The sequence below is a fragment of the Perognathus longimembris genome, chromosome 7 (assembly GCF_023159225.1).
Source record: "Perognathus longimembris pacificus isolate PPM17 chromosome 7, ASM2315922v1, whole genome shotgun sequence".
NCBI lineage: Eukaryota > Metazoa > Chordata > Mammalia > Rodentia > Heteromyidae > Perognathus > Perognathus longimembris.
In genome coordinates, this window is record NC_063167.1 from 11,127,995 (window position 1) to 11,153,058 (window position 25,064).

Genomic DNA, 25,064 nt, shown 5'->3' on the forward strand with positions numbered 1-25,064 from the left:
CCCCAACTTCCATCAGCCTACCACAGACACTGAACAGCAGCCCAGCACAGTTGCCGGCAGGGCTACCTGGGAGTTGAGGGTGTGTCTACGGCAGAGTGCTTATGTGGTATGTGCGAGGTCTGGGGTTCCATGACACACACACACACACACACACACACACACACACACACACACACCCTTCCTGCCAGGAAGCTCCTTCTGGAATGTTTGAACAAATACCAGGGCACTGGGGTCTGGCCAAATGGACACCCAGTGAATGTGATAAGGATTGTTACAATAGGTAAATATGTAATACTAACTCACTTCGTTGTCCTGATGGCAGTGTGCGTGCACATGTGCAGGAATCGTTCTCATTTATAAATGGTAAGGCAGTGCTCTGACAGGGCCCGACATTTCGCTCCCTGGCTGGGGGCAATTGGTTCCTGCCACCTCCTGGACGTGCAGTCCCCTCCCCATCCTGCAGAGGGCACTGCGCCTACCAACTGACAACACAGGGGGTGATGCCACCAGGCCTGGAGGGAGAGCCAGCCGGCCAGCGCCACCACAGCCCCACCGCCTCCTCCAGGAAGACCACATTTGCGTCAGGTGGCAGGCATTTTATTGGGTGGCACCGGGCACCCCCCACTGCCATGTCACAGTGTACAGTCAGTAGAACTGGCACCTCGAGCCTGCACCCCAGCCCCCAGGAGAGACAACATAGGTCAGAAGGAAACAGAGCCCGTGCAGGCCCAGGCAGCACTGGCCCTGTGTAACTGTGGGCCGTGGTGAGAGATAGGGACACACACGGGGGCACAATAGCTCTGTGGGGGGCCATGCATTTGCCCTTGAGGGGATCCCAGCACTGTCAGTCCCCTAAAACACCACCCTCAAGAGTCCCACTGTAGAGACCCTGAGCATCCAGAACCCAGACAGGAAGAGTTTGCCCTTGGCCACTGCTGGACGGACTGGCCGCAGCCGAAGGGAGGACGGCTGAAGGAGTGGCCCGTGTTGGGCAGGGTGGATTCCACTAGCCACGCGTCAGCGCAGGACGGAAGGGAACCCGGGGCTGAAGTCCTAGCAGGATGGAGACCCCCCCCCCCCCCCACAGCCTTGTAGAATCTCAGGCTGCGTGGAAGAACGGCCAAGTGCCACCTCTGGCAGGTGGTAGACATGGCAGGGTCCCGGAGGGGGACAGGCACCCTGTGGCAAGGCACGTGGGTCTAAGGCTGGGCCGGTGCCCTTGGCTTGGCTAGGGGCTCTCTGGACAGCAGTGGGCGGGCAGAGTGGCTGGGACCACCTGTGTCCTGCAGCACGAGGCCACGCCTCACCGGGGACACTGAGGTGGGGGGTGGGGCTCTGTGAGTGGCTGAGACTACCCGGGACCCAGCGCTGCCCCTCCAATCCCTGCCCCTCCCCATTCCCAGGTCCTACAACCACTGGGCCCGGTGTGGACGATGGAAGGAGACAGGTGGGGAAGGGCAGGGCACCCAGGTGGCTGACGGGGAGAACGGGCAGTGGCCCTGTTCCTCCCAGCACGGCCTCACACGGGCCTGCACACAAGCTGGCAGCAGAACACGTCGCAACTCCAGAAGGGGGCTGCCTGTGAGGGGCAAGAAGAGGGGGCTCCACGTGGTGAGGCTGCCGGTCGGCACAGGCAGCGGCAGGTGTCGGATGTGCCCAGCGAGGCTCACTGCATGTATGAGTAACGCCAGTCTCCCAGTGGCTCGTGGGTCTCCTTGATGACCTGGGGTGACGTCCAGCGCAGGAGGTAGTGGGGGCCCCCGGGCTTGTCATTGGTTCCTGTGGAAAAGATGGTCCTGTTTGTTTTGGGAGGTGCGATGGCTCCGAGCAGAAGGGCCATCGCACCGGGGAGGCGGGAAGCAGCCCGAGGGATGGACATGGAGTCAGAGGCCTGCCAGGAAGCTGAGATGCAACAAGGAATCTGTCTCCTCTTCAAGCTCCTGAAGCCCTTGGAAGCTATGCTAATGCACGCTAATGAGCCACATGGAGGGGATGGGGGCCGGTTGCCAAGGAAACCACCCAGGTGGTTAGTGGAGCTGAGAGTTACAGTCCCAGGTCCACTGGGCAGCAGGGCTGGTGGCCGACTTAATCACCATGGCCAAAGGATTTGACCAGCAGGCCCTTTACCATGAGGCCGCACAGTTCTCCAAGCAACTGGGTTCTGAGCACTTCCAGGCGGATTATTAACACACCCACATGCAGGGACAGAAATCCTGTGCTTGGGAAACTTCCAGACTTCGCTCTGTGCCCATTTTCATCTATACCCTTCAAAATACCCTTCACAATGCCTTAGCTGAGTCCCCAGAGGACTGGAGAATACACACGGGGCAGAACAGAAAACTTTCCCTACACCTAGAGAAGTCTGCAAACCTCCTTGCAAGGCAGATCAAGCTTCCAGTCAGAGACGACACACCCAAGTCCAACCCAAGACACATCACAACCAAGCACTCAAAGGTGAGAGAGAAAAGGGGTTCTCAGGTTCTGCAAAAGAGAACCAACACAGGAACACCCAGATCTGCCGACTGCCAGAAGACTCCTCAGCGGAGGCTGGAACAGTGGCATCTGATACTCATGGCTCTGATGGAACCATGTTCACCAGGAATATCACCACCAGACACGCCCTACAAGAAACGCTAAAGGGAGGCTCAGTGGCAGTGTTTGCCTCATAGGGATGAGGTCCTGGATTCCACCCCAGCTCTGCAGAGAAAAGAAAGCACAAGAAAAGGCAATGAGAAAGGGCCAAGGGAATTCTTCCAAATGAAAGAAAGAGACATGAATGAATGAGAAGAAAACACAGGCTAGGCATGGTGACACACATCTGCAACCTTAGCAAGCTGAGGCAGGAGAATCAAGAGTTCAAAGGTAGCCTAAACATAGGGAGACCCTGTCTCAAAAGAATGTAAAAGAAAGAGGAGAGGAAGGAAGGAGAGGGTGGACAGGGAAGAGAGAATAAGTAGAAAGGGAGAAAGGGAGGAGGACGAAAAGGGGGGAAGAGGAGAAGAACAGACAAGGAACTTCAATAAAACTAGAAAACAAGCTACAAAGTTGCCATAGTAAGACCTTACCCACAGATAATTATCTTAAATGGATTAAATTCTCCCATTAAGCATAGAGCCACAGAAGCAAGAGGAAAGTAAAGCAAGACCCAACCATGCGTTGCTTTCAAGAAACTCACTTCACATGGATTAAAAGTGAAGGTTATTCCAAGTAGGGACCAGAAGCATAGGTCAAGTGGAAGAGCACCAGCCATGAGCAAAATTACGGAGTGGGAGCCTGGAGCCCTGAATCCAAGCCCCACTACCAGTACACACACAAAGAGGAATTCCACATGAGTGGACCCCAAAAGAAGCAGGAGTAGTTATATTTACACAAAATAAAATAGACTCAAACTGTAAAGCAGTCAAATGAGATCAGAAAGTCTATATATAATGATAAAGGGATCAAGTCAGCAAGAAGAAATATTAACTGTGTGTGTGTGAACAATACTAGCACACCCAAATATACAAAGCAATCATCAATAGACACAAAGAAAGAATAGACTCCAGCAGTAGATGGATCATCCAGAGAGCTAGAAAACAGCAGAATTAAGTTGTGTCCTATATCAAATGGACCTAAGGTAAAGAACATTCCAGCACACTTTCTTCTCACATAAACCTACGGAGACAACATTCCATCACACCTCCTCCAAACACACAGAACGTTCTCTAGTATGGATTGTACGTTAGGGACAAAACAAGTCCTCTCTTTCTCTCCCTTCCTCCCCTCCCCCCCCCCCACAATGCATAAAGTGTTGTTGCTGGGGATCAAACCCAGGGCCTTGTAATACCGAGCTCCATCCCCAGCCACAGCAATTTTATTTAGTTATTTATATACTTGTGTTTTTTTCACAAAACTTGGGTTTGACCAGTGGACCTCAAGCTGTGCTAGGAAGGTATTCTACCTCTGAGCTACACCAGCAGCCCACAACAATTTAAAAAACAACACTGAAATCACACTGCTTATCTCTGTTCTGGCCAAAATGCAATGAAGTACAAATCAACCACAAGAAAAACAGTTAAAAATACAGACAGAAATCACATAACTCACTCATGAACAACAAGTGGATATAGGGGGAAAAGCAAGCAGCAAACCAAAACATTTCTTTAAACAAATGAGAACAGACACAGAACACACCAAAACCTAAAGAGACAACAAAAGCAGTCCTAAAAGGAGATTTTATAACAATCAACACCATATCAAAGACCAAGAGAATGTCTCAAATGAAAAACCTACTACTGCAGTTCAAGGATGTAGGAAATCAAGAACCAAACCCAAAATTAGTAGAAAGGAAAATAACAAAGATCAGGGTAGAAATAAGTGAAATGCACTGAAACATACATAAAACACCAAGAAAGTGAAGTGTGGTCTTCAAAAGATAAAACAAACTGGCAAACCCTCAGCTAGATTAAGAACAAAAGGGAGACAATGTAAATAAAGTCAGACCTGTAGAAAGAGATAAGCTGACACCAGAAAAACACAAAGACACTCACCTAACCATATAAATCTGCAGTCCAAGATTGAATCACTATGCAATGGAAAAAGCTCATCGAACTAGCAACAAGTACTAAAATCAAAACAGGTACAGTCTCCCATCAAAGAAAAGCCCAGAGCCAAACAGCTGAGTCTGTTAAGATTTAAAGAATGAATAGTGATTCCGCTTCAATTATTCTGGATAACAAGGAAAAAACTTGTGAAGACATTCCCTGAAGCCAGCCCTCCCCCATACCTGAAACCAAACTCCGTACCACAGCATCAGTAGCAGAATCTGCAGACCAATGTCAGAGACAGCACAGAAGCAAAAGTGCTCAAAACAGTACCAGCGAACTGAGTCTGCCAGAAAGAGGAATTTGCTCCAGGAATGCAAGGATGGCTCAACCACAACTACAACAACACACACACACACACACACACACACACACACACACACACCACCACCAACAACAACATGATACATCACATCAACAGAATGAAGGACCAGACCACATAATCATTTAAACAGCTGCATAAAAGGCATTTGACAAAATTCAACAGTCTTCATGACTAAAAACTCAACAAATTAAGTATAAAAGGAACATGGCTCACTGAAAACCTTCTGTACCACAAAGAAATCAATCACCAGATGACAGAGAAGGCCTACAGAATGAGAGAAAAAAAAATCTCTGCAAACTATGCAGCTGCCACAGGATTAACATCCAGAATCTGTAAGAAACCCAAAACACTCAAGAGCCAAAAGTAAATAACAAAACAAACCAGGTTTTAAAATAGGCAATGGACTAAATAGACATTTCTCAAAAGAAGACATAGGAAAAGCACAACAAGTCTGTGAACAAAAGTCCAACATCAGGAATCATCAGGGAAACACAAATCAAAACCACCACCAGGCATCACCCATTCCAGCAAGAATGGCTGTTGTGAAACAGCCTTGTGTTGGCCAGGGCCAGCAAGGAACCCCCAGCACACTGCTGCCAGAGTGTGCAAACCCAGCCATGGAAACACAATGTGGAGGCTCCTCAAAATGAGGACAGGATGTCCCAGCCCCCTCCACCCTGCTGGGTAGACACTGGGTATTGCGGGCCCTGGTGGGGGTCTGTGTCCCTGTGCCCTCAGTGTCACCGCTGAGATGCGCAGAGGCTTGGCAGCTGCAGAGTCTCTACACCACAGCTTCAGCCCTGACCCTGCACAGGGAGCAGTGCTCCTCTCAGCCTCAGTTTCCCTGTTTGTGAAGCGGAGGGCAGCAGACATGTGTGATGTTCAGCTAGGAAGTGGGTGCTGGGCTAAAACCTCCACACACACACACCCTGCACGTCCTGGTCTCTACAGTGGGAGGAGGGTCAGCTCCCCATTCCCCGCACCAGGTCCCAGCCCCGTGTGCTGCTCCCTCTCCTCCAGCAGCGTCGGCGTTAAAGGCCTAGGGTCTCCCCACAGGGAAAAGGGACCCACTCACCAGAGGCCCGGGACCCGCCGAAGGGCTGCTGGCCAACTACCGAGCCCGTGGACTTGTCATTGACGTAGAAGTTCCCAGCAGCATTCCTCAGCGCAGTTGTAGCCTCCTGGACAATGTCCCTAGGAGGGAGGGCCGTGGTCAGAGGGTCCCAGGCCCACCTGCCCTGCAGCCCTGGGCCTGGCTCCAGCCTCTTCCCCATTGCCCTGGCTTTCCAGCTAAGCTTGAGGCCGCACCAGGGCAGCTGCTGCCCAGAACCCTTACTACCTGGCCTGAGCCTTGGCATCCACTGTGGGAAGCGGGGAGCCCAGCTCCCCACTGAGCTGCCAGGAGGCCCAACTTGAAGGTCAGAACCCCTGAGACAAGACTGGCCTGGCTAGGGAGACACTGCCAGACCCTTTCTTCCTGGGTTCAAATCCCACCACATCTTCTTTGTCCCTCAGAAGCTGACACAGTGGCCCCTATGCTGCAGAGGACAGAAAACACTTAGGGCTACACTGCGGCATCCAGTCAGATCTGCCTCTGTGCGAGTACAGGGAGCCCTGGCCCGCACGCCCCACTTCTGCCCTGCACATAGGGCCCCCATCAGGTCTAGGAAGGCAGTCACAAATGCTCCATGCCTGTTCTCTGGAGACTCAGGCAATGTGGTCACCAGGGGGCCCAACGTCTGCATTTGTAACAAGAGCCCGGGTGCCTGTGCTACTCAATCACTCATCACGGAGAGCAAGGAGCGGGCAGAGGGGACAAGGGAGGGAGGCACAGGACAGCAGGACCGGGGCTCCAGGGCTGCGGTCACTCACTTATCCTGGGCAAACACTGCCCCCGTGAGGCCGAAGCTGGTGGTGCTGTCGACCAGCTGCAGGGTCTCCCTGAACTTGTCATCTGGGTAGACGTACACGGTCAGCACAGGCCCGAAGATCTCCTGGGGGAGAGGCTGGGTCAGGCCCCCCGGCAGCAGCCTGGAGCCTGTGCAGAGGGGTCAGGGCTCCTCCCTGGCTCCCCCAGGACAGTAGTGTGCCTGCCCGCATGACTCTGATCCCGCAGAACATTCCAGAACTTTCTGGTCTGTACAAGGGGCCAGGGCTAGGAATGAGAGGCTCCCGCACGGCTGGTGACAGGACTGCCGGAGCATGGCACTCCCTCCTCAGGGCTGTCAGCTCTGCTCCCAGGGTGGGGTCAGGGTTCCCACCTTCCTCTCCGAGCCTGGGAGGGGTGACAGTGACGGGGTGGGGCGCTGCATCCGGAGCCAGGAGGTGGAGACATTTCTCTCAGGGCGTCCCAAGGTGCCACAGAGCGCCCTGCGTAAGTACCCAGCTCCCCCCTGCCCCCACACACCCTCCCCGTCACCTCCTTCATGATGGGGTCCCGCGGGTCCTTGCTCTCCACGATGCAGGGCTCCACGAAGTAGCCCACGGAGTCGTCGCACTTGCCCCCAGCCAGGATGGTGAGGTTGGGCGAGGAGCGGGCATGCTCCAGCCACTTCTTGATGCGGGCGAAGGACTGGGGGGAGGGGCGGTGTCACAGACAGGCTGGGGGAGCAGCCCCAGCACTAAGAAGGGAAGGAGGGATGGGCTGGAGCTCCCGGGCTCGCTGGTCATCATGGCACCTTCTGCCCTGCCCAAGGCTGCTGGGTTAGAGCAGCAGGGCTGGGTGACCCCAAGCCAGAGCCCCGAGTCCCTCTCTGCCCAGGCTGGGCTCGCCCCTAGGTCCTGTCCCGTACCTTGGCGTCAATCACGGCAGAGAAGAAGGTCCCGAAGTCTTCTGCAGGCTGGAGGGAGGGGAGGGAGGGAAAGGGGGAGGGTGAGACAAAGGGGGGGGCCCTCCTTGCACCCCACCTGCAGAGCGGGAGACCTGCATGCACAGAGCCCCGCTGGGCCGGCTGCCACCACTCACGTCGCCCACTTTGATCCTGCGGAGCTCCTCCAGCAGCCGCCCTTTGATCTGTGGCCACAGGGAGGCGGGCGCGTAGAGGCGGGAGCAGGCCGAGCACTTCTGGCCGCCATACTCGAAAGCCGAGCGCAGCGTCCCGCTCACCACGCTGTCCACGTCCGCAGAGCGGTGCACCAGGTGGAAGTTCTTCCCGCCACACTCTACAGGGCACGGGGATGGGGGGGTGGGGAATGAGACTGGGATTGGGGGTGTCCTGCTGGCCCTGCCCCAAGTCCAGACCCATCCACGATCCCTGGCCAAGAGAGAGGGAGGGCAGAGGTGGGGTGACGCCACCCCCAGGCCCCACGAGGTGGATCTGTCCTCCCAATGGACAGGTGGGAGGGGGCAGGGCAGGGGCAGGCACCGGAAGTCATCAGCTGAGGGGGAAACTGAGGAGGGAGCTGTGTCTGAGCCTCTCCGGAGCCAGTCCATCCCGCGGCTTCCTCAAGGCTTCCCCTGATCTCCACAGTGATGGGGGACCGCCCCCCAACTCTCGGGCCCCTCGATGGGAGCCCAGCCCCTTTCCTGGTATAAGCAGCTCCAGGCTGGCTCTGAGCCTCTGGCAACAACTAATAGCAGCTGGAAGCGCCTGTCACCTATCAAGCTCAGAGCCCAGCTGCTCCTCCGGAATCACCGCCATTATTCTGCCCAGGAGAAAGACAGGAATGTGAGGTGGTGGAGCTCAGGCTCCAGGCTGGGCCCTGGTAACAGAGGCCTCGCTCCTGTCAGAGGGCAATGAGGAGGGGGCGCTGAGAACAGGAAACCCACAGGGGCTCCCTGTTCACACCAAAGGTGGGGCTGGAAGCCAAAGAACACAGCCAGCCCAGAGGGGACCTCCCTCCTAGACACCCCCACCCAAGTTCCAGCTGGCTTAGGAACGGGGTCTGGACTCCCCACGGGCCCCAACTCGCACAGCCCTTCTTCAGGGTCTCCGCACTTTCCCAAAATGTGGTCCACAGGCATGTTCTGTGGAAAAACACAGCACAGTGGATACTTCCCTGCAGGGTGCGTGGTTAATCAGAGAGCATTAAAGGCCCTGAGAAGTCCTGCAGAAGAATCGTCTTGGCTTGAACACACCAGGTACTTGCAGTCTCTGGGCTCAGCAGGGAGGTGTGGACGGTGGAGCTGGCGGAGCTGCCCACCTCTCTTCATTTCCTCACCCCCCCCCAGGCCCCTTTCCTGACCTCTGCTGCGTTCACACTTTTCCTCCACTCACGGCCGGGGAGGGGCGCCTTACCTCCGGCCAGGCGTGGGAAGGTGCGGAACCTGTCCAGGTTCTGGGCCACCTGCTTCCATAGGTGTTTGAAGGTGCTGGAAGCAGAAGACCAGAGCAGGTGTCAGGAGGCCAGGCCCCTGGGAGGGTGAGGGTTGCCACCCCCTTAAAGCGAGGGGCTGGCCCTACCCAGAAGCAGGGCCTGAAAAGCTCCAGGACCAACAACCTAGCGGGTAAGCAGGGGCCCAGGGGTGGTGGGCTGGGCTGGGGACACTGACTTAGATACCGGCGGCTAGGTTAATCACTGAATCTCTGAGCCTCAATTCTGCACCTCCCCTAGGAACTGAGGGACAAGCCCATGCTACGGGCTGTTCTGTGGTGAGCTCCAATGTGGGTCAAGAACTCACTCCACACCCCCCAGGCAGGCCCGGCCGGGGCCCCAGGGGAGGGAGATGGGGGTCCCCCAGACGGCGCCCCAGGAGGCCTCCGCCCAGGCTTAGGCTGTGACCAACCTCGGTGCCACAAAACAATAAAAATGCTAATCACCCAGGAGCTGGCTTCACAGTCCCTAATACTAATTTATGACTTTCCTAGCTTTAAGCCCCACAGCTCATCAGAGCGTGGCAAATGGGGGCCCGGCCTGCGCTGCGCCCGCTAACAGGCGGGGACCGGGTCCCGAGGGGCCGCCCGGCTGGCAGAGCCGGCCTTTCGGAAAACAGCCCGGCTCAGCAATTCTGGCCCTGCCGCTTCCCCGCGCTCCCGCCGCCCCCCAACACGAGCAGGAAGCGGGCTGTGGGGCTAGGGCCAGGCAGGCGATGGCCTGACCCACCCCCCCCGCCCCCCGACACACCTGGCCCTCAGACCCCTGCCCACGGGCTCCGCCCCCTCCCGGCCCCGCCCCCTCCCTGGACACTCACATGCTCTGCCCCCTCCTGGCCACACCCCTCCCTGGATGCACGGGGCTCCGCCCCCTCCTGGCCATGCCCCTCCCAACGCCCACATGCCCCGCCCCCTCCCAGCCCCGCCCCGGCACCCAAAGGCCCTGCCCTGCCTGGCCACGCCCCTCCCTGGACGCCCACATGCCCTGCCCCCTCTGGGCCACACCCCTCCCTGGACGCCCACATGCCCCGCCCCCTCCCAGCCCCGCCCCGGCACCCAAAGGCCCTGCCCTGCCTGGCCACGCCCCTCCCTGGACGCCCACATGCTCTGCCCCCTCTGGGCCACGCCCCTCCCTGGACGCCCACATGCTCTGCCCCCTCTGGGCCACGCCCCTCCCTGGACGCCCACATGCTCTGCCCCCTCTGGGCCACGCCCCTCCCTGGACGCCCACATGCCCTGCCCCCTCTGGGCCACGCCCCTCCCTGGGCTTCCCCATGCCCCGGAAGGGCCAGGCTCTCAGGAGCCGACATCTGCGTTCGGCAGGAGCCGTCCCGGGCACAAGGCCGGGCGTCACCGTCGGAGGGACGAGGGTGGGCGCTGGCAGGCGCCACGCCAGGGCCGCTGCGCACACCCCCGGCCCCTGCCTGCTGCCGGAGCCCTCTGCAGCCCCCGACGCGGGGCCGAGAGTCTGCGCACCGGGTCCCCCAGAAGGGAACGGGGGCGCTGACCTTGCAGCTCCCCACTGCCCGCCTCAGCGCGAGCGCAGACCCCACCCGCCGGCCCGGGGTCAGGACACTGCTGCTGAGTCCGTGGGTACGCGGGGAACCACTGCAGCCCGGGGACTCCAGCCACGGGGACGGGGTCCACCCCAGGGCACCCCAACGCCCTTCTCGCCCCGCTGCCTGGGCCACGGTCCTCGGCGAGGCCGCCCCCTCCAGGCCGCCCGCCCGCCCGGCTTACGGCACGCTGCCGGTGAAGTTGACCCCACAGAGGTGCTCCGAGCTGGTCACGGTGTCCCCGAACACCGGCCCGTCCGCAGGCACGAACTGGATGACGTTGGGGGGCAGGCCGGCCTCGCGGAGCACGCGGTAGACGGCGTGGTTGGCCAGCATGGCGGTGTCGCTGGGTTTCCACAGGACCACGTTGCCCTGCAGGGGGGTGAGCGTCACGCGCAGGCCCAGCCCGGGGCGCCCCCACCCAGGGGCCTGGCTCCGCCCCACAAGGGCTTGCAGGCCTCTGGCCTGTGCCCAGGATGCACGCCCTGGGACGTGGGGGCCCACGGCGCGTCCTGCGCACTGGGCGGCGGCAACCCTGACCCGCCGGGGTGAAGGCCTTGCCCTCCTCCTGCCCTGTGATCCCCCCGCCCGGTGAGGGCGGCCACCTTCCCGCCGACAGGGGTGCGGGAGAGCCCAGGCCTGAGCCTCGTGCGTGACCTCCACATTCACTTCCCGTCTCCACGGTGCACAGCGCAGGCGAGTGACCGCCCCGCAGCCCCTGGCGGCCCACCCTCCCCCGTGGGCCCCCGGCTCTCAGCTAGGCTGAGTCCTCGCCTCCCCCTGAGCCACCCTTGGAGCCCAGGGTCTGTCCGGACCTCCCAGACACAGCCCTGGGATTTGAACCAGGTATCTGGCCGAATGCTCATCCCCGACCCGCGTCCAGCCCTGCCGAGGGCCTGGTGTCCCGCTGTCCTCACCATCAAGGCCGGCGCCCCCGCCAGGTTGCCACCGATGGCGGTGAAGTTAAAGGGTGAGATGGCGGCCACGAAGCCCTGGGGAGCAAAGAGGCGGTGAGGCCTGGCTGGCGATTTCCAACAGCCCCCACGGCCCGGCCACCCCGCCAGCCAGCGGTACCTCCAGCCCCCGGTACACCATGCTGTTGGTGCTGGGCGGCGTGCTGATGGGCTGCTCCCCCTCCAGCTCCATGGCGAACTTGGCATTGAATCGGAAGAAGTCGATGAGCTCCGCAGCGGCGTCTATCTCGGCCTGGATCACCGTCTTGCCCTGCAAAGCCGGGAAGGTGGCTCAGTGGCAAGATGGGCACCTGTCAGAGCTGGGCCCCGGCGGGGATGCGAAACCTGCAGTGGACTGACCAGGCCTATCCCCGAGCCTGGGGCGGGAAGAACCCCTCAATCCCTTAGGTGGGATCTCTTCTGGATGCAAGGGGTCCTCCTGGGCACCTGGGGTCACTGGCAGGTGCACAGTAGGGGTGCTGGACTCAGGAAGCCAAGATAAGAGGTGCACCATGCTTTCTGAAGCTCCAGAACTTCAAGCCAAATAAGGAAGGGATTCAATCTGACCATAGTCTGCCTGCAAACCTAGGTACCCAAACCCAGGGCCAGCACTGGGTGGGGGGGGGTGCCGCCGCCATCCCACCTCTGAACAGCAGAGGGCGTTCTCGGCATGGGGACAGGGCAGCAGGTGGAGGGACCCCTCGGACCAGAGAGGCAGCCTGGGCTCTGGCTTTGGTAACATTCAGGAAGCCAGGAGAGATGACACCCTAAACTAAGCTTCTACCAACAACAAAACCGACTCTTTCCTCAGTTCCTTCCTCATTCCTCACCACTGAGTCACTAAAAACCATTCCTCAAGAACCCCCAGGGGTTGCAGGAGTGGCTCTGTTGGTAGAGCGCTAGGCAATGAGTAAAAACAGCAGGTACTAAGTTCAAGTTCTGGTCTCATGCATTTAAAAAAATAAAGGAAAAGGGAAAAATAAAGTCCTATGATTCTAAAAGACATCATGAAAAACCTAGAGAAAGACTGCGCCCGTTGTGAGCTGACTCATCTGGGTAATAAGTATGTGAGAATTCAATACATCCAGGAAATGGAAACAAGCGTTATTTTTTTCTTCATTGTTGTTCTTGTTTGTCTGTCTTTGGGAGTGTAAGGGGATGCACAGAAATGGAGGGGCAAAGGGTGAACAAATGCAGCAGTGATACTCATTAGAAACTCTGTTGGAAATGAACTACACAACTTGTGGGTAGGGATGAGAGGGAAAAACTGGGAGAGAGCAAGAGAAGGGGTGACACTGTCCAAAAAGGAATGAACTCATTACCAGACTTATGTAACTGTAACCCCTCTGCACATCACCTTTATAATAACAATAAATAAAATTTTAAAAGCTGGGCGCCAGTGGCCACTAGCCTTGAGCACAAAGAGGCTAAGGGACAGCACCCAGGTCTGAGTTCAAGCCCCACAACCAACAAGACAAACAAATATTTAAAAATTCAATACATCCAGGCACAAACACTCACACCTGTAATCCTAGCAACCCAGGAGGCTGAGATCTGAGGATCTGTTTGAAGCCAATCAGGATAGAAAAGTCTATGAGACTCCATTTCCAATTAACCAGCAAAAAGCCAGCTGGAGGTGTGGCTCAAGTGAGAGTACCAGTTATGTGCAAAAACACCTCAGTGTGAGACCCTGAGTTCAAGCCCTGGTACCAGCACACGAACACATACAGGAAGTTCTTAGCGGGCACTGTTGGCTCATGCCTGTAACCCTAGCTATTTAGGAAGCTGAGATGTGAGGCTAGTGGTTCAAAGACAGTCCAGGCAGGAAAGTCTGTAACATTCTATCTCCAGCCAAAAGCCAGAGTAGAGCTGTAGTTCAAGTGGTAGAGTGCCAAAGCACAAATGCTAAGGGATAGCCCTTAGGTCCTAAGTTCAAGTCCCAGTATGGATTTAAAAAAAAAAAAAAAGTTGACTTCTTGTGCTACCTGAGGTACAACTGGCCGGGAAGTCAGGCCGCCTCCAGGAGCGGGCACTGGGCAGGGGCAGAACCCCAGGGAGCCCCGCAGGTGGACAGCCTGAGGGTGGGCAACATCCTCCCCCTGGTATGGGGTGAGGGGCCATGGCCTCCAGTGACCCAAGCCAGGAGTGAACCCCCAGGTGTGACCCAAGTAGGGGGCGAGCCTGTGGCAGGGGCAGACCTGTGGCAGGGGGTGGGGCAGGCCTGTGGCAGGGCAGGGGAGGGGCAGGGGCGGGCCTGTGGCAGGAGGCACAGGCTTTACAGTCTGCCTCCTCTGGGGTCTCCGTTCCTGCATCCTAGACCCTGGGCCTTGTCCCTGAGGACTCCTCCGGCCCAGCACCCACAGCGGCCCGGCACAAGTCCCACGAGAGTGAGACCCGGCCTCGTCCCAGCATCAAGCCCTCTGGGCCCTCTGCCCCTCACCTGCCCCAACATGGTCTTGGCCAGGACCTCGGCCCTGCGTGGCCCACTTAGCAGATCGGCCGCCTTCAGGAAGATCTGGGCCCGGTCTGCCAGGGGCTTCAGGTCCCACTCCTTCCTGGCAGCCAAGGAGGCCTCGATGGCTTTGTTGAGCAGGGCCTGAAGGGAGAGGCAAAGGTCAGGGCTGCCCCCGACACAGCAAGGGCCCTGGGGGAAGGAGAGGGCGGGGAGAGGGCCCAGCTCGATGCATGTCTGTCCATCCCCAGCTGCTCCCCCCAGGTCCTGTCCTGCTGTCATCCTGGTGTCTGAAGGACCTCCCGGACTGGCCAGCACGAGGAGGCCTTGCCCCTCGCTCATGGTCCAGGCAAGGTCTTATCCTATTCTTGGGCCCGTCAGCCTGTGAATCCCCCCTCCACAGGCTCTGCAGGCTCCCCCCTTGGGGCCGTCTCCGAACCCCGACACCCGTGCGGCAGGCACTGCAGGCTTCCCTCCCTCCACATGACACAGCTCCTCCCCACAAGTGCTCCCAGGTGCCAACAACCCCTGCTTGCCTTTCCATCTCTGTCTCCAATTGCCCTGACTCGGCCTTCCAGAACCTTCCTCTTCCCTAGGCCTGCAACATCACAGTGGGCATGCCTGGAGAGGTCCGGCCCTGACCAAGGCAGCTCACACTTGGCATCAGTTAACCTGAGCACGCCCAGCCTGTCACAGACCTTGCCCAGGGACCCTCCCGGTGCCAGCGGCCCCCAGACCACCCCCAGGGACTGAGTCACAGAGGTGTCCCCTCACTTCAACTGGCAGGTCAGGGCAGGGTAGGGCAGGGCAGGACAAACCACCCCACCCAGGTCACCAGACTCACCTTGTCTGCATAGCAGAACTTGGCTACCTTGTGTCTGTGGTTGAAGGGCTGAAAGGAGAGGTGGGTTCACGTGGGCACCATGTGGCTGCCCTGGCTAACCCCCCCCAGGACAAGGGCACTGCACACCTGCCCTGGCTGCCCCCCCCCCCGGTATACGACGTAGGCACCACACACCTGTCCTGGCTCCCCCCCCTCCCAGTATACGATGTGGGCACCGCACACCTGCCCTGACTGTCCCCCCCCCCGTATGCAACGTGGGCACCGCACACCTGCCCTGGCTGCCCCCCCCATATAGGACGTGGGAGCACCATGTGCCTGCCTCAGTTGGCACAGAGAGCAGGACCAGAGATTAGGGGTCAAGTTCTTCCAAGCAGGGTCCAGCACATGTCCACCCGAGGTTTCGTTTGTCAAAGAACAAGGCTTTACTCTCCTCAGTGAGACCTGGGGGGCCCCTGATCTCCCGGAAATGTCTGCCTGGGGACTCGGGGAGCAGCACTCTGAGGCAGCTTCCACACCCCATGAGCCCCGGCAGGGGCAGGGGGCGGATGTGGGGCCCCTCCCCCCGGCCCTTCTCACCGCGGACAGGCCGGAGGTGAGGGGGCCTGGTGTCCTCCGGGTGGAGCGGTTTCATAGGTGGGAAGGCCATGGCGGGCCAAGGCCGGGCCCACGGGAGCTGTGGGGGAGACCAGCCCGCCCCTGGACCTACCGACACCTGGTACCGGACGTCCGACGTCCACACCTCCTCGTCCCCCACCACACATGGGATGGCTGCCGTCTGGCCTTTCAGGTCCTTCAAGGCCTGCCGAGGGAAGGGCAGGGGTGTGGGTGGGCACTCTGCCCTCCCCCTCCCCCAGCACCCTGAGGTGGGGCCTGCAGAACTGCGGGAGGGGGGAGGGGAAGGACGGGGGGAGGGGAGTATGCCTCCCTTGGGCCTCGGTCACTCTGCAGGAAGAAGGCAAGGCCAGGGTCCCCAGCTCTTCCAACGCCAAAGATAAAACCCCGCAGGTGAAATGTGTGCAAAACCCTCACGACTTCTCAAAGCCGGGCAGTGAACGCTATGGCTTAGCACTCAGCACCTGCTCAGCTCTTCCCCCAGGGTTGGGGCTGGGCGGGTATGGGGGTGGGGGGCTGCCCCTGCTCCAGGCCTGCACCCTCCCCTCCCACCCGTCCCCAGTTACCTTCTGCAGTGCGTCTCGTTCAGGGCTGCCAGGCGCGAAGCCCAAGATGGGCTCATTGGCCACCTTCAGCGGGGAGGCGTGCTTCCACCGCAGCCTGGACACAAGGGGAGAGCAGACGGGGACAGGTCGGCAGCTGTGGGGCACACCTGGAAGTCAACTGGCTGGCCCCGCCTGTTTCTCAGTCTTGGGGCCACGTGTGGCTAAGATGGCGGCGCCTAACAACCACGCGCAGCTGCTACAAGTGTCTTTGGTGATAACCCGGAGGCGGTTCTGTGGGCTGTGACGCCCCGGCTCTTCCGCCCTTACAACCCGCCCCTTCCTGCCGACCTTAGACCTGATTGGCTCCTGCGCCTTATATGAGTGGCACGTACTTCCCCGATAAACGAGATCTAGCGCTGACTTGACTCCCAGACCGTTCGTTTGTCCTCCGGTGAGGGAGGGTTGGGTGCGGGCGACCTGCCGACCCTTTTCTTTACTTGGCTCATCTGGTCGCGGTGTGCCTTCCCCGTCTCTCCCGCGGGTCGGGGGAGCACGGGGGGCTAAAGACCCCGACAAGCAGCCACGGCCCTGGGTCTCTAGGAGAGTCCCAGGCCGACCCAGAGGCCTGCAGGAGAGACCCAGGCCTGGGGTCTGCGACACAAGTCCTAGCTCTGCCGCTGTGTGTCCCCAGGTATGTGACTCGCCTGCCCTGAGCTGGTTTCTACAGTTGTCACACGGGAGCCAGCCCACCGAACTCATGCGGCTGTCTGTCGTGCAAACGCACAGCTGCAAAACAATGTTGACGTGCACTCCACACACACAGGCCGCCGGGGCTCCCAGCCCCAAGCCTCCTCCTGGCCTAAGCTGAAGAGGTGGTGTCACTCAATGTCTGAAGCGGCCCCCTCGGCCTGGGGAGGAATGGAGAGGATCTGAGAGCCTCAGGAAGCAAGAGGGACCACGGTGGGGCCTGGCTCCCATGGGTGGTGGACAGCAAAAGCCCAGCTCCAACATAGATACACGCATGCAGGCGCGCAAGCACGCACACACACACACAGAGGGCGCACACCCAGCCTGCTCAGGACCCCAGGCTGCTGTCCCTCATCGGAGGAAGAGACAGCACTGTGTGCCGGTCAGGGGTGCTCGGTCACATCTCACATCGCTGGCCTTTCTCCCCTCTCCTCCCAGGCCAGGAGAGCAGGTTCCCAGAGGCCCCCAGGGTCACCACGCTGGTGGGGCGGGGGGCACACCAGAGTCCAGCCCTGACTTTGAACGCCGCGGCTCCCCCAGGCTCCCCCTTTCCCTGTTATGGAAGCTGTGTCCTTCGCTCCACCTCCCGCGGGGCAGAGGCCCCTGTGACCCGGGATCACGTGCTCTCACGGTTTCCCCTGAGCCTACGAAGTCTCCTGGCCGCGGCCAGCTGTGCCCATCCATCCAAGGGGCGCTAGAACACACTAGTTCAAAGTTCAGCCTCAGCTAACTGTAGCCAGGAATAAGCCCGCAACCCCGGGAAAACTCTGGCGCGTGGGCCGTTTGGATTTAGCATGAGCACAGTTCCCATTGGCCTAGGGAGACGAGGAGATCGTTCAGGGGTCTGAACCTCTGGGCAGGACGGCGCCCCTCATTTGTTCCTCCATGCAGCCTGCTCTGCTTTATCCTCAGGCAGATGTGGAGATCAATGGACAGAATCAGCCTGTTTGCTGAGCTGGTGGGGGGGGGGGGGAACCTGCCTCTGAGGTGCGGGCCTGACAGGGTCCAGGCCCCTGCCGCGGGGAAGAAACGCAGGCCAGGATCTGAACCCAACCTAGACTCCCCTCACACCTTCTGCTCACCTGGGGGCCCTACACTGCCCCCCTCCCACCCACTGCGGATACTGGGAGGGGAGGGGAGCCTGCAAAGGCGGCAACAGCGGGAGATGGCCGGGCTGCTGGGAGCTGGGAAACAGCCAGGAACCCTAGAGGGGAGAGCAGGGAGGGGGGAGCGGAGGCACCCGGCAGCCCCTCCGCCCGGTCCCAGACACCTGCACTAACGCCCAGGCCACCAGCCCTAAGCCACCCACAGTCCTCTGGCACAGGCAGCCAACGGTGCAGGACTGGGCCTGCAGGCCGGGGTTCTTCCAGCGACACTCAGGCTGGACGCAGGTCCCCAGGGTCCCTGGTGGCTCAAGACGGGTGGCCAAGGTGAAGCGAACTAGAAAGGAAATCCTCTGTGAGCCAGCCACCTGCCTCCCTGCTATCTGCGGCCTGATAAGACAAATCCTCCTTATCACTGTAATTAGCCGGTGCAGCCGGCAGCCCAGGGAAAGTGCAGGGCCTCGGTGGGCGGGGCATAGAGCCCTGAGAAGCAGCTCTCCCCAGGGACGGAGTGAGTGGCACTTGGCCAGGCTATGGTTCCAGGAACCACCTCACAAATGCACCCCCACAGGGTCTTTCCCATTCTACACTGACACTTAGGAGTCCCCAGAACGAGCAGGTGTCTGTCCCCCGTCCCCAACAGAAGCTGAGTCTGTGGCAATTAGGATAAAGGGGAGGGGCTAGGGCACCCGAGTTGTTCCTTGGTATTTGCACTCAGGGCTGACATGGGACAGCCCGCTGTGGGAGGGGGAGCTGGTACTCACAATGGGGCAGCACTTACCGAGCTTGCTGGGTGCCAGGCACCCCAAATTGAATGCCCATGACTACCCTATGAAGGGGCCACTGTTATTTTGCACATGACAACATAAGACAGACAGCACAGAGAGGCTAAGTAACCTGCCCAGGGCCACAGAGCTACTAGGCATATTTTTAGTGCATTGCATTTACACTACCACCTGTCATGAGGTCAGATGTTGAATTTTCTTCCTCTGATGTCATGTTGGCCCTCATGAAGTTTTGGATTTTGAAGGATTTCAGATTTGGGATGCTCAATCTATGCTGGCAGATGAACCCATTTTTACCTTGCTTAAAAGAAAAAGTTTTCAAAGAAAGTTAAAATATACTCATCAAAACAAAAACAGAGGCTGTTTCTTGGGATTTCCTTGGGATTGTAGGAGATTTTTATAAATTTTGTCGCTCAGGCTGTATTTTCACAATGGACAACATATTAACTAATTTTTAAAATACACATTACCAAGTATTCTTTTGGGGGAAAAAAATGGTAGAGATTCCTGGCATTGAAGGCAAAAAAGGAAATACTACTAATGGTTCCTCAAAAGAGGTGGTTTTTCTTGGCACTGGAATTTTTACACTCAGGACACTGAACTAGCACCAGAAGTGTGTAAAACCTTTCTCTGTAAATTCAGAAACGGTACATGACAGGTATGTCAAACACCTGGACAAGCGATCACACGCCGTGGCTGTTCTAGAATCCAGCTCTTACATGAGGGCCACAGGTGACAACTAGCCGGTGTCTGAACACTTTTATTATCGCCACGATTCAGGGTCTAGGGTGGAAGTGGCAGAGGCCAGGGATGTGGCTGGGCATCCTACAGAGCAGCCCCCCTGACAAAGGACAGACAGCCTGGCCCCAAAGTTCAAAGTGCCAGATTGAGAAAGCCCGGCGAGCCTCTCCAAGGCCGGCTGCACACTGTGTGGAAGAGGTAACTGCTCCTGGGGAAGGGCTCCTGCCCCTCCACTCAGAATTAAGAGCAGGACTGTGGGACAGGACCAGCTGGAACTAAGTGTCCTAAGTCCTGGCAGTTGGGGTACAGAACCCCACACCTGCTGCAACTAGAAGATGTCTGTCAGCTGCAAGATGGGGACAATCCGGTGTTTATCTGCCGTGATGGCCCGTGGTGCTTGGTAAATATTATTTCCGACTCTGAGGGCATGGATGGCTTCCTATCCACCTATTCGACGGTCTATGTGGATGTCTTTTCCCCCTGCACAGATAAACTCGGTAAACACATGAACTTGAGATGCCCCCTCCTAACGGGCCTGTTACCTGGGGTTTGCAAGAAGTAATCTGAGTAGCGGAAGCCAGCAAGCATGCTGAGGCCCTCTCTGGTGTGGGGGTTCAGTTCAGAGAGGGGTCCTCACACAGGGCCCACCTTCTCTTCCTGTGCTTGTCGTCCCCATCCCTCCCCACGAGGTGAACTCGCCCCACCCGTGCCATCCCATGGGGGCAGGGAGAGGGACACTGATTAACTCAGAAAGGGCACAGCGTAGCTGGAGCCAGGGCCAGTCACAGGCCAAGGGACCAAAGGGGCCGGCAAACAAAACTTAAGCCAGGGGTGGGGGGAAGGAGATGAAAAGAGGCTGCCGGCCGCGAGGGGGGTGGGCAGCGGAAACACCGTGCAGCCACCGTGTCCTGGAGCACCCTGAAGCAGGGCCCCTATGCAGGGCAGAACCCCCAGCTGGAGCAGGACCCCCAGCCCGGGCAGTACCCCCAGCCAGAGCAGAACTCTCAGCCCGGGCAGGACCCCTAGCTGGAGCAGGACCCCCAGCCCGGGCAGAACCCCCAGGCGGGGCAGGACCCCCAGCCAGGACAGGACCCCCAGCTGGAGCAGGATCCTCAGCCCGGAGCAGGACCCCCAGCCGGAGCAGGACCCCCAGCCCTGGGCAAGACTCCCAGCCCGGGGCAGGACCCCCAGCCCGGGGCAGGACCCCCAGCCCGGGCAGAACCCCCAGCCGGAGCAGGACCCCCAGCCCTGGGCAAGACTCCCAGCCCGGGGCAGGACCCCCAGCCCGGGCAGAACCCCCAGCCCGGGGCAGGACCCCCAGCCCGGGCAGAACCCCCAGCCCGGAGCAGGACCCCCAGCCCGGGGCAGGACCCCCAGCCCGGAGCAGGACGCCCAGCCCGGAGCAGGACCCCCAGCCCGGGGCAGGACCCCCAGCCCGGGCAGGACCCCCAGCCCGGGCAGAACCCCCAGCCCGGAGCAGGACCCCCAGCCCGGGGCAGGACCCCCAGCCCGGGGCAGGACCCCCAGCCCGGGGCAGGACTCCCAGCCCGGGGCAGGCGGGGCCCTCCAGGCACTTGTCACTGTGAAAGTTTGCTAAGCACGTGAAGGCGGCCGCTTCCCCGGCGTGGGCCGCGGGCCCCGGGCTCCCCGCCCACCGCAGGGGCCTGGAAAGGGGGGGGGGGTCTCCTCTTCGGAGACCCGGAGGCCGCGACCCTGCGCGGAGGGGAGCCCCGGGGGTCGCGGAGGAGACCCCAGCGACCGGGGTCCCACCGGGCGAGCGTCCGGAGCCGGGTCCACCCAGCCGTTCTAGGGAGCCGGCGGCGTGCGCCGCGCCGACCCGGCCCGGAACGCACTCACCCAACCCGGGTCCAGGCACCGGCCAGGCGGGAGCACCGCAGGAGGACGGCCCGCGGCGGAGGCAGCATCTCGGCGCGAGCGCGGCTGTTCCAGGGAGCGGTCGGCTCGGCGCGGTGGGGCGGCGTGACCCCGCCCGGAGTGCACCACTCCGCGGGAGGGGGAAGCCCACGCCCCGATGTCCTTCGCTCTCGGGGGGCCCCTCTGTGGGACCCTGCTTTCCCTTAATAATAACGTGGTTACACATTGTATGATAGGAGCCTGCCGTGTTGTGCGACATAACCGAATCTGGAGGGTCAGTTATAAAGGATATACATTCTCTCCCCCTCTCCTTATGGTATAATCCGAGAGAGGAGAGGGCGTGAGCATGAGCGACCAATCAGAGTCAGGTATGGGAGCCCCTGGACCAATCAGAGGAGCAGTCTTGTTGCGGCCTGCTCGGGCCGGGGAAAGAGGTTTTCTGGAGCCTGGGAGGAAACCTCCAGACTGGGGGGACCGAGCTGAGGCTGAGTTTGGGGTCCGCTGGTCCGCACTACAGGTGCCCTGCGGGTTCGCGGCCCTCCTCTCCCGCTGCTTCTTGGCGGGTGGAAGGCTGGAAACCCCGCCAGCCTCCAAGACTGCTCGACTCAGCAGGCCACGCCCCGGCCAACTTCTGGCCTCAATTCGAGGCTACAGCCCCGGCTTGAGTGTGCCTGCCCGAGGCTTCCTGGCGGGAACCCAGCAGGCCTCCACCGCCCAGCCGGGGCGCGGAGCCAGCCAGCGTCCAGGGGCCGCGACCTTCCAGACTGTGGTCAATACCGGACCAAACCGCAGCGGGCCTGGGCTTAGTTGTTTGTCTCTGGCTGCAAAACGAACGAATGGTTCCGCCCGCCCAGAGAAAAACTGGTGTTCTGCTTGATATACAAATGAACATACTTTAAACTTTTAAGTCTTATCTGATTCTTAAGTCTTATCTGATAATGACGTCTTAGGCCCCCACACTAATCCTAAAATACTGTTGGTATTTCGTTCCCTCTGTCTTGGAGTCCCTCTGTGTTAATTATGGTTGATAGGACATGGGGAAGATTACGCAGGCTCTCTGGATCTGTTTCCTCTTCTGTAGAACGTGGATATAGTCCCTGCTCAGAGCCCACCAATCAGCTGCAGGGGGAGCTCGTATGTCATCATCTAAGGCTGAGCGTGTATGTGTGTGCAAGCTCTGGTCCTGGGCCTTGACCTCAGAATCTGAGCTTTTGTGCTAAAGGCTGGCACTCTACTACTAGCTCCACTTCTGGGTTTACTTTTTATTTGGTTAGTTGGGGATAAGAGCCTCACAGACTCTCCTGCCTGGGCTAGCTTTGAATCCTCGAATCCCAACCTCCTGAACAGCTGGGATTACAGGAGGGTGCCACCATTGCCCAGCAAAAGCCGCTTCTTCCTCCAGATTATATCACTGAACATGCTTTAGAAAGTTTAAGCAGAGGGCTGGGAATATGGCTTAGCGGTAGAATGCTCGCCTTGCATGCATGAAGCCCTGGGTTCAATTCCTTAGCATCATGTAAACAGAAAAGGCCAGAAGTGGCGCTGTGGCTCAAGTGGCAGAGTGCTAGCCTTGAGCAAAAAAGGAAGCCAGGGACAGTGCTCAGGCTCTGAGTCCAAGGCCCAGGACTGGCAAAAAAAAAAAAAAAAAAAAAAAGTTTAAGCAGAGAGTGAGGTTTAGGAACAAACTACATCAGTACCGAGCCAACAGGTATTGGTGGGCGTCATGCCAGGAGGTCTGTTTATGTTGAAGTGATGCCCCCTTGAATGTGGACATTAACCAGAAGTATCTAGAACACTAGATAGTATTCAAATCTAGAGCCCCAGGAGGTGTGGTCCCTGTGGGCACCGTAGGAAGGCTTGAGAAATGGGGGTTTTGTGGTTAACAAGACCTCAGTTCCAAATCTGCTTGTGCCACTTTGCCTGTGATCTCTGTAAGCAATGTGTCTTTCCCAAAGGTTTTCTTGTGAGGAGGTGCAAATGGGCAGGTAATGCAAACTTTTTTTTTTCCGATTTATCATTCATTGGTTAATAAGTGTGGCCAGATGCTGGTAGCACATGCCTATTATAATCATAGCTACTCAGGAGTTGGAGATTTGAGGATCAAGATTCAAAATCAGCCCAGGAAGAAAAGTCCTTGGCGCGCTTATCTACAATTAGCTACCAAAAAACAAGATGTGGAGCTGTGGCTCAAGTGGTAGAAGTGCTAGCCTTGAGTGAAAAAGCTTAGGGACAGTGCCCAGACCCTGATTTCAAGGCCCAGTACTAGTAATAAAATAAAATAAAGTTTCAGTTTTGAGGTGGTTCTCTTAATCTTTGCCCTTCTTTCCATCATCGCAGTTAAAAAAAACACTACACCATGAATTCTAAGACATTTTACTTTATTTAAAAGAAGCCAATATACAGGATATAAAGGGCACAATATTTACAACAGTACAGTAAACAGGTAGGATCAGTAGTCTTTCAGTGAATAGAAATCCCTCCCCATGATGTTAGACCCAAGTGGCAGACAGACAACAGCAGTGGGGGTACAGTGGGAGCAAACACCAGAGAAATGAGAAAATGTCCAGAAAGAGGTCTTGGCAGGGGGTTTTGGATGGAGGGGAATGGTGAGGGACCTACCCAAGTCTAACACAGCCCACCCGAGCCTGCAGATCCTTCCCTACAGAAATTCCCTCCGGGAGAAAACTTGACTTTAAGCTCAGGGTCCAAGCGGAAAGACCCAGGTCTGGAGAGCCTCCAGTACCATGGTCCTTTGAAGGTCCTCAGGAACAGAAGGACTGCGGCCCAGTTGTTGGCCTGGAGTTGGTACTGCCAGGGCTGGGCTCTGCGCATCTGACAGCCTGAGACACAGGAAAACCCAGGCCCGAAGACAGCCCTGTCCTCCCTGAACCAACCCTTGTCAACTACACCCTGCTGCTTCTCAAGCCCCTCCCAGAACAGCTGAAGTAAGTCTCGCTAGAGCAGCGCTCTAGCACCCGTTTTCTCTGCCTCCACCTCAATTCTGAAAAGCTTGCAGCCCATCCACCCCTGGCAATGCCCCCTTCCAAGACATCCAAGGAGCGGAGGGGAAAGAAGCAAACCTTGCTGAAGCCCCTCCTGGGTATAGATGAGCAGAGGGAGGATGGACGGCAAGACAGGGTGAGGGGCACTGATTATATTTGATCCAGCGGCAACATGCATGATATTTCGTCCACAGGGGAAAAAAATTCTGGACTACCACAACTGCCTACCCTAGAATAAAAACCCTTTCCTTTCATAAAAATAGATGAGAGTCTCTTGCTTTATAAATAGATTACATTTAGCTTAAGTTATACCTTATATTATCCCTGACCCCCATCCCCTCTCCTCCCACCCCAAAGCAAAATGGTTGGACTCTCCACAGGTCCACTGAGCTCGAAGCCCAGGGCGGAGTCCAGGCTGGACACGCCCTCCAGGGCCCTGGACACACTGCCATGAGAAAGCAGAGTCTCAAAAAGAGTCTCAGCGGGGGGGATATGTCTGAGTGTGTGTGTGTGTGTGTGTGTGTTTCACAACCAACCAGGAAGCCACAAGGATGCGATATCCCCTGCCACTCCCCAGTCCCCTGTGTGTCTAACTCCCCCTCCCCAAACTAGGAGAGTAAAGGGGGGC

General features: G+C 58.3%; 1 protein-coding gene across 1 annotated transcript; it reads right to left on the reverse strand.

Annotated features, from left to right (window-relative positions):
• Positions 1–581: 581 nt before the first annotated feature.
• Positions 582–21,693, reverse strand: Aldh4a1 (aldehyde dehydrogenase 4 family member A1). Its single transcript, XM_048350357.1, has 15 exons — positions 21,417–21,693; positions 16,205–16,298; positions 15,733–15,825; positions 15,027–15,074; positions 14,171–14,326; positions 11,852–12,001; positions 11,695–11,769; positions 10,962–11,149; positions 9,147–9,220; positions 7,874–8,070; positions 7,701–7,748; positions 7,328–7,480; positions 6,781–6,902; positions 5,984–6,102; positions 582–1,779 (listed from the first exon to the last, which is right to left on the reverse strand). The coding sequence occupies exons 1-15, from the start codon at positions 21,482–21,484 to the stop codon at positions 1,667–1,669; spliced, it is 1,698 nt and encodes a 565-aa protein (XP_048206314.1). The 5' UTR covers positions 21,485–21,693; the 3' UTR covers positions 582–1,666.
• Positions 21,694–25,064: the final 3,371 nt, after the last annotated feature.

Excerpts from the sequence above, each read along its gene's own strand:
- Aldh4a1 (XM_048350357.1), bottom strand. The coding sequence starts at position 21,484 with ATGCTGCCTCCGCCGCGGGCCGTCCTCCTGCGGTGCTCCCGCCTGGCC. Across the intron at positions 8,071-9,146 it reads CTTCCCACGCCTGGCCGGAG|AGTGTGGCGGGAAGAACTTC; the intron begins GTAAGGCGCCCC and ends CGTGCCCTGTAG. Across the intron at positions 6,903-7,327 it reads GGGACCCCATCATGAAGGAG|GAGATCTTCGGGCCTGTGCT; the intron begins GTGACGGGGAGG and ends CCTCTCCCCCAG.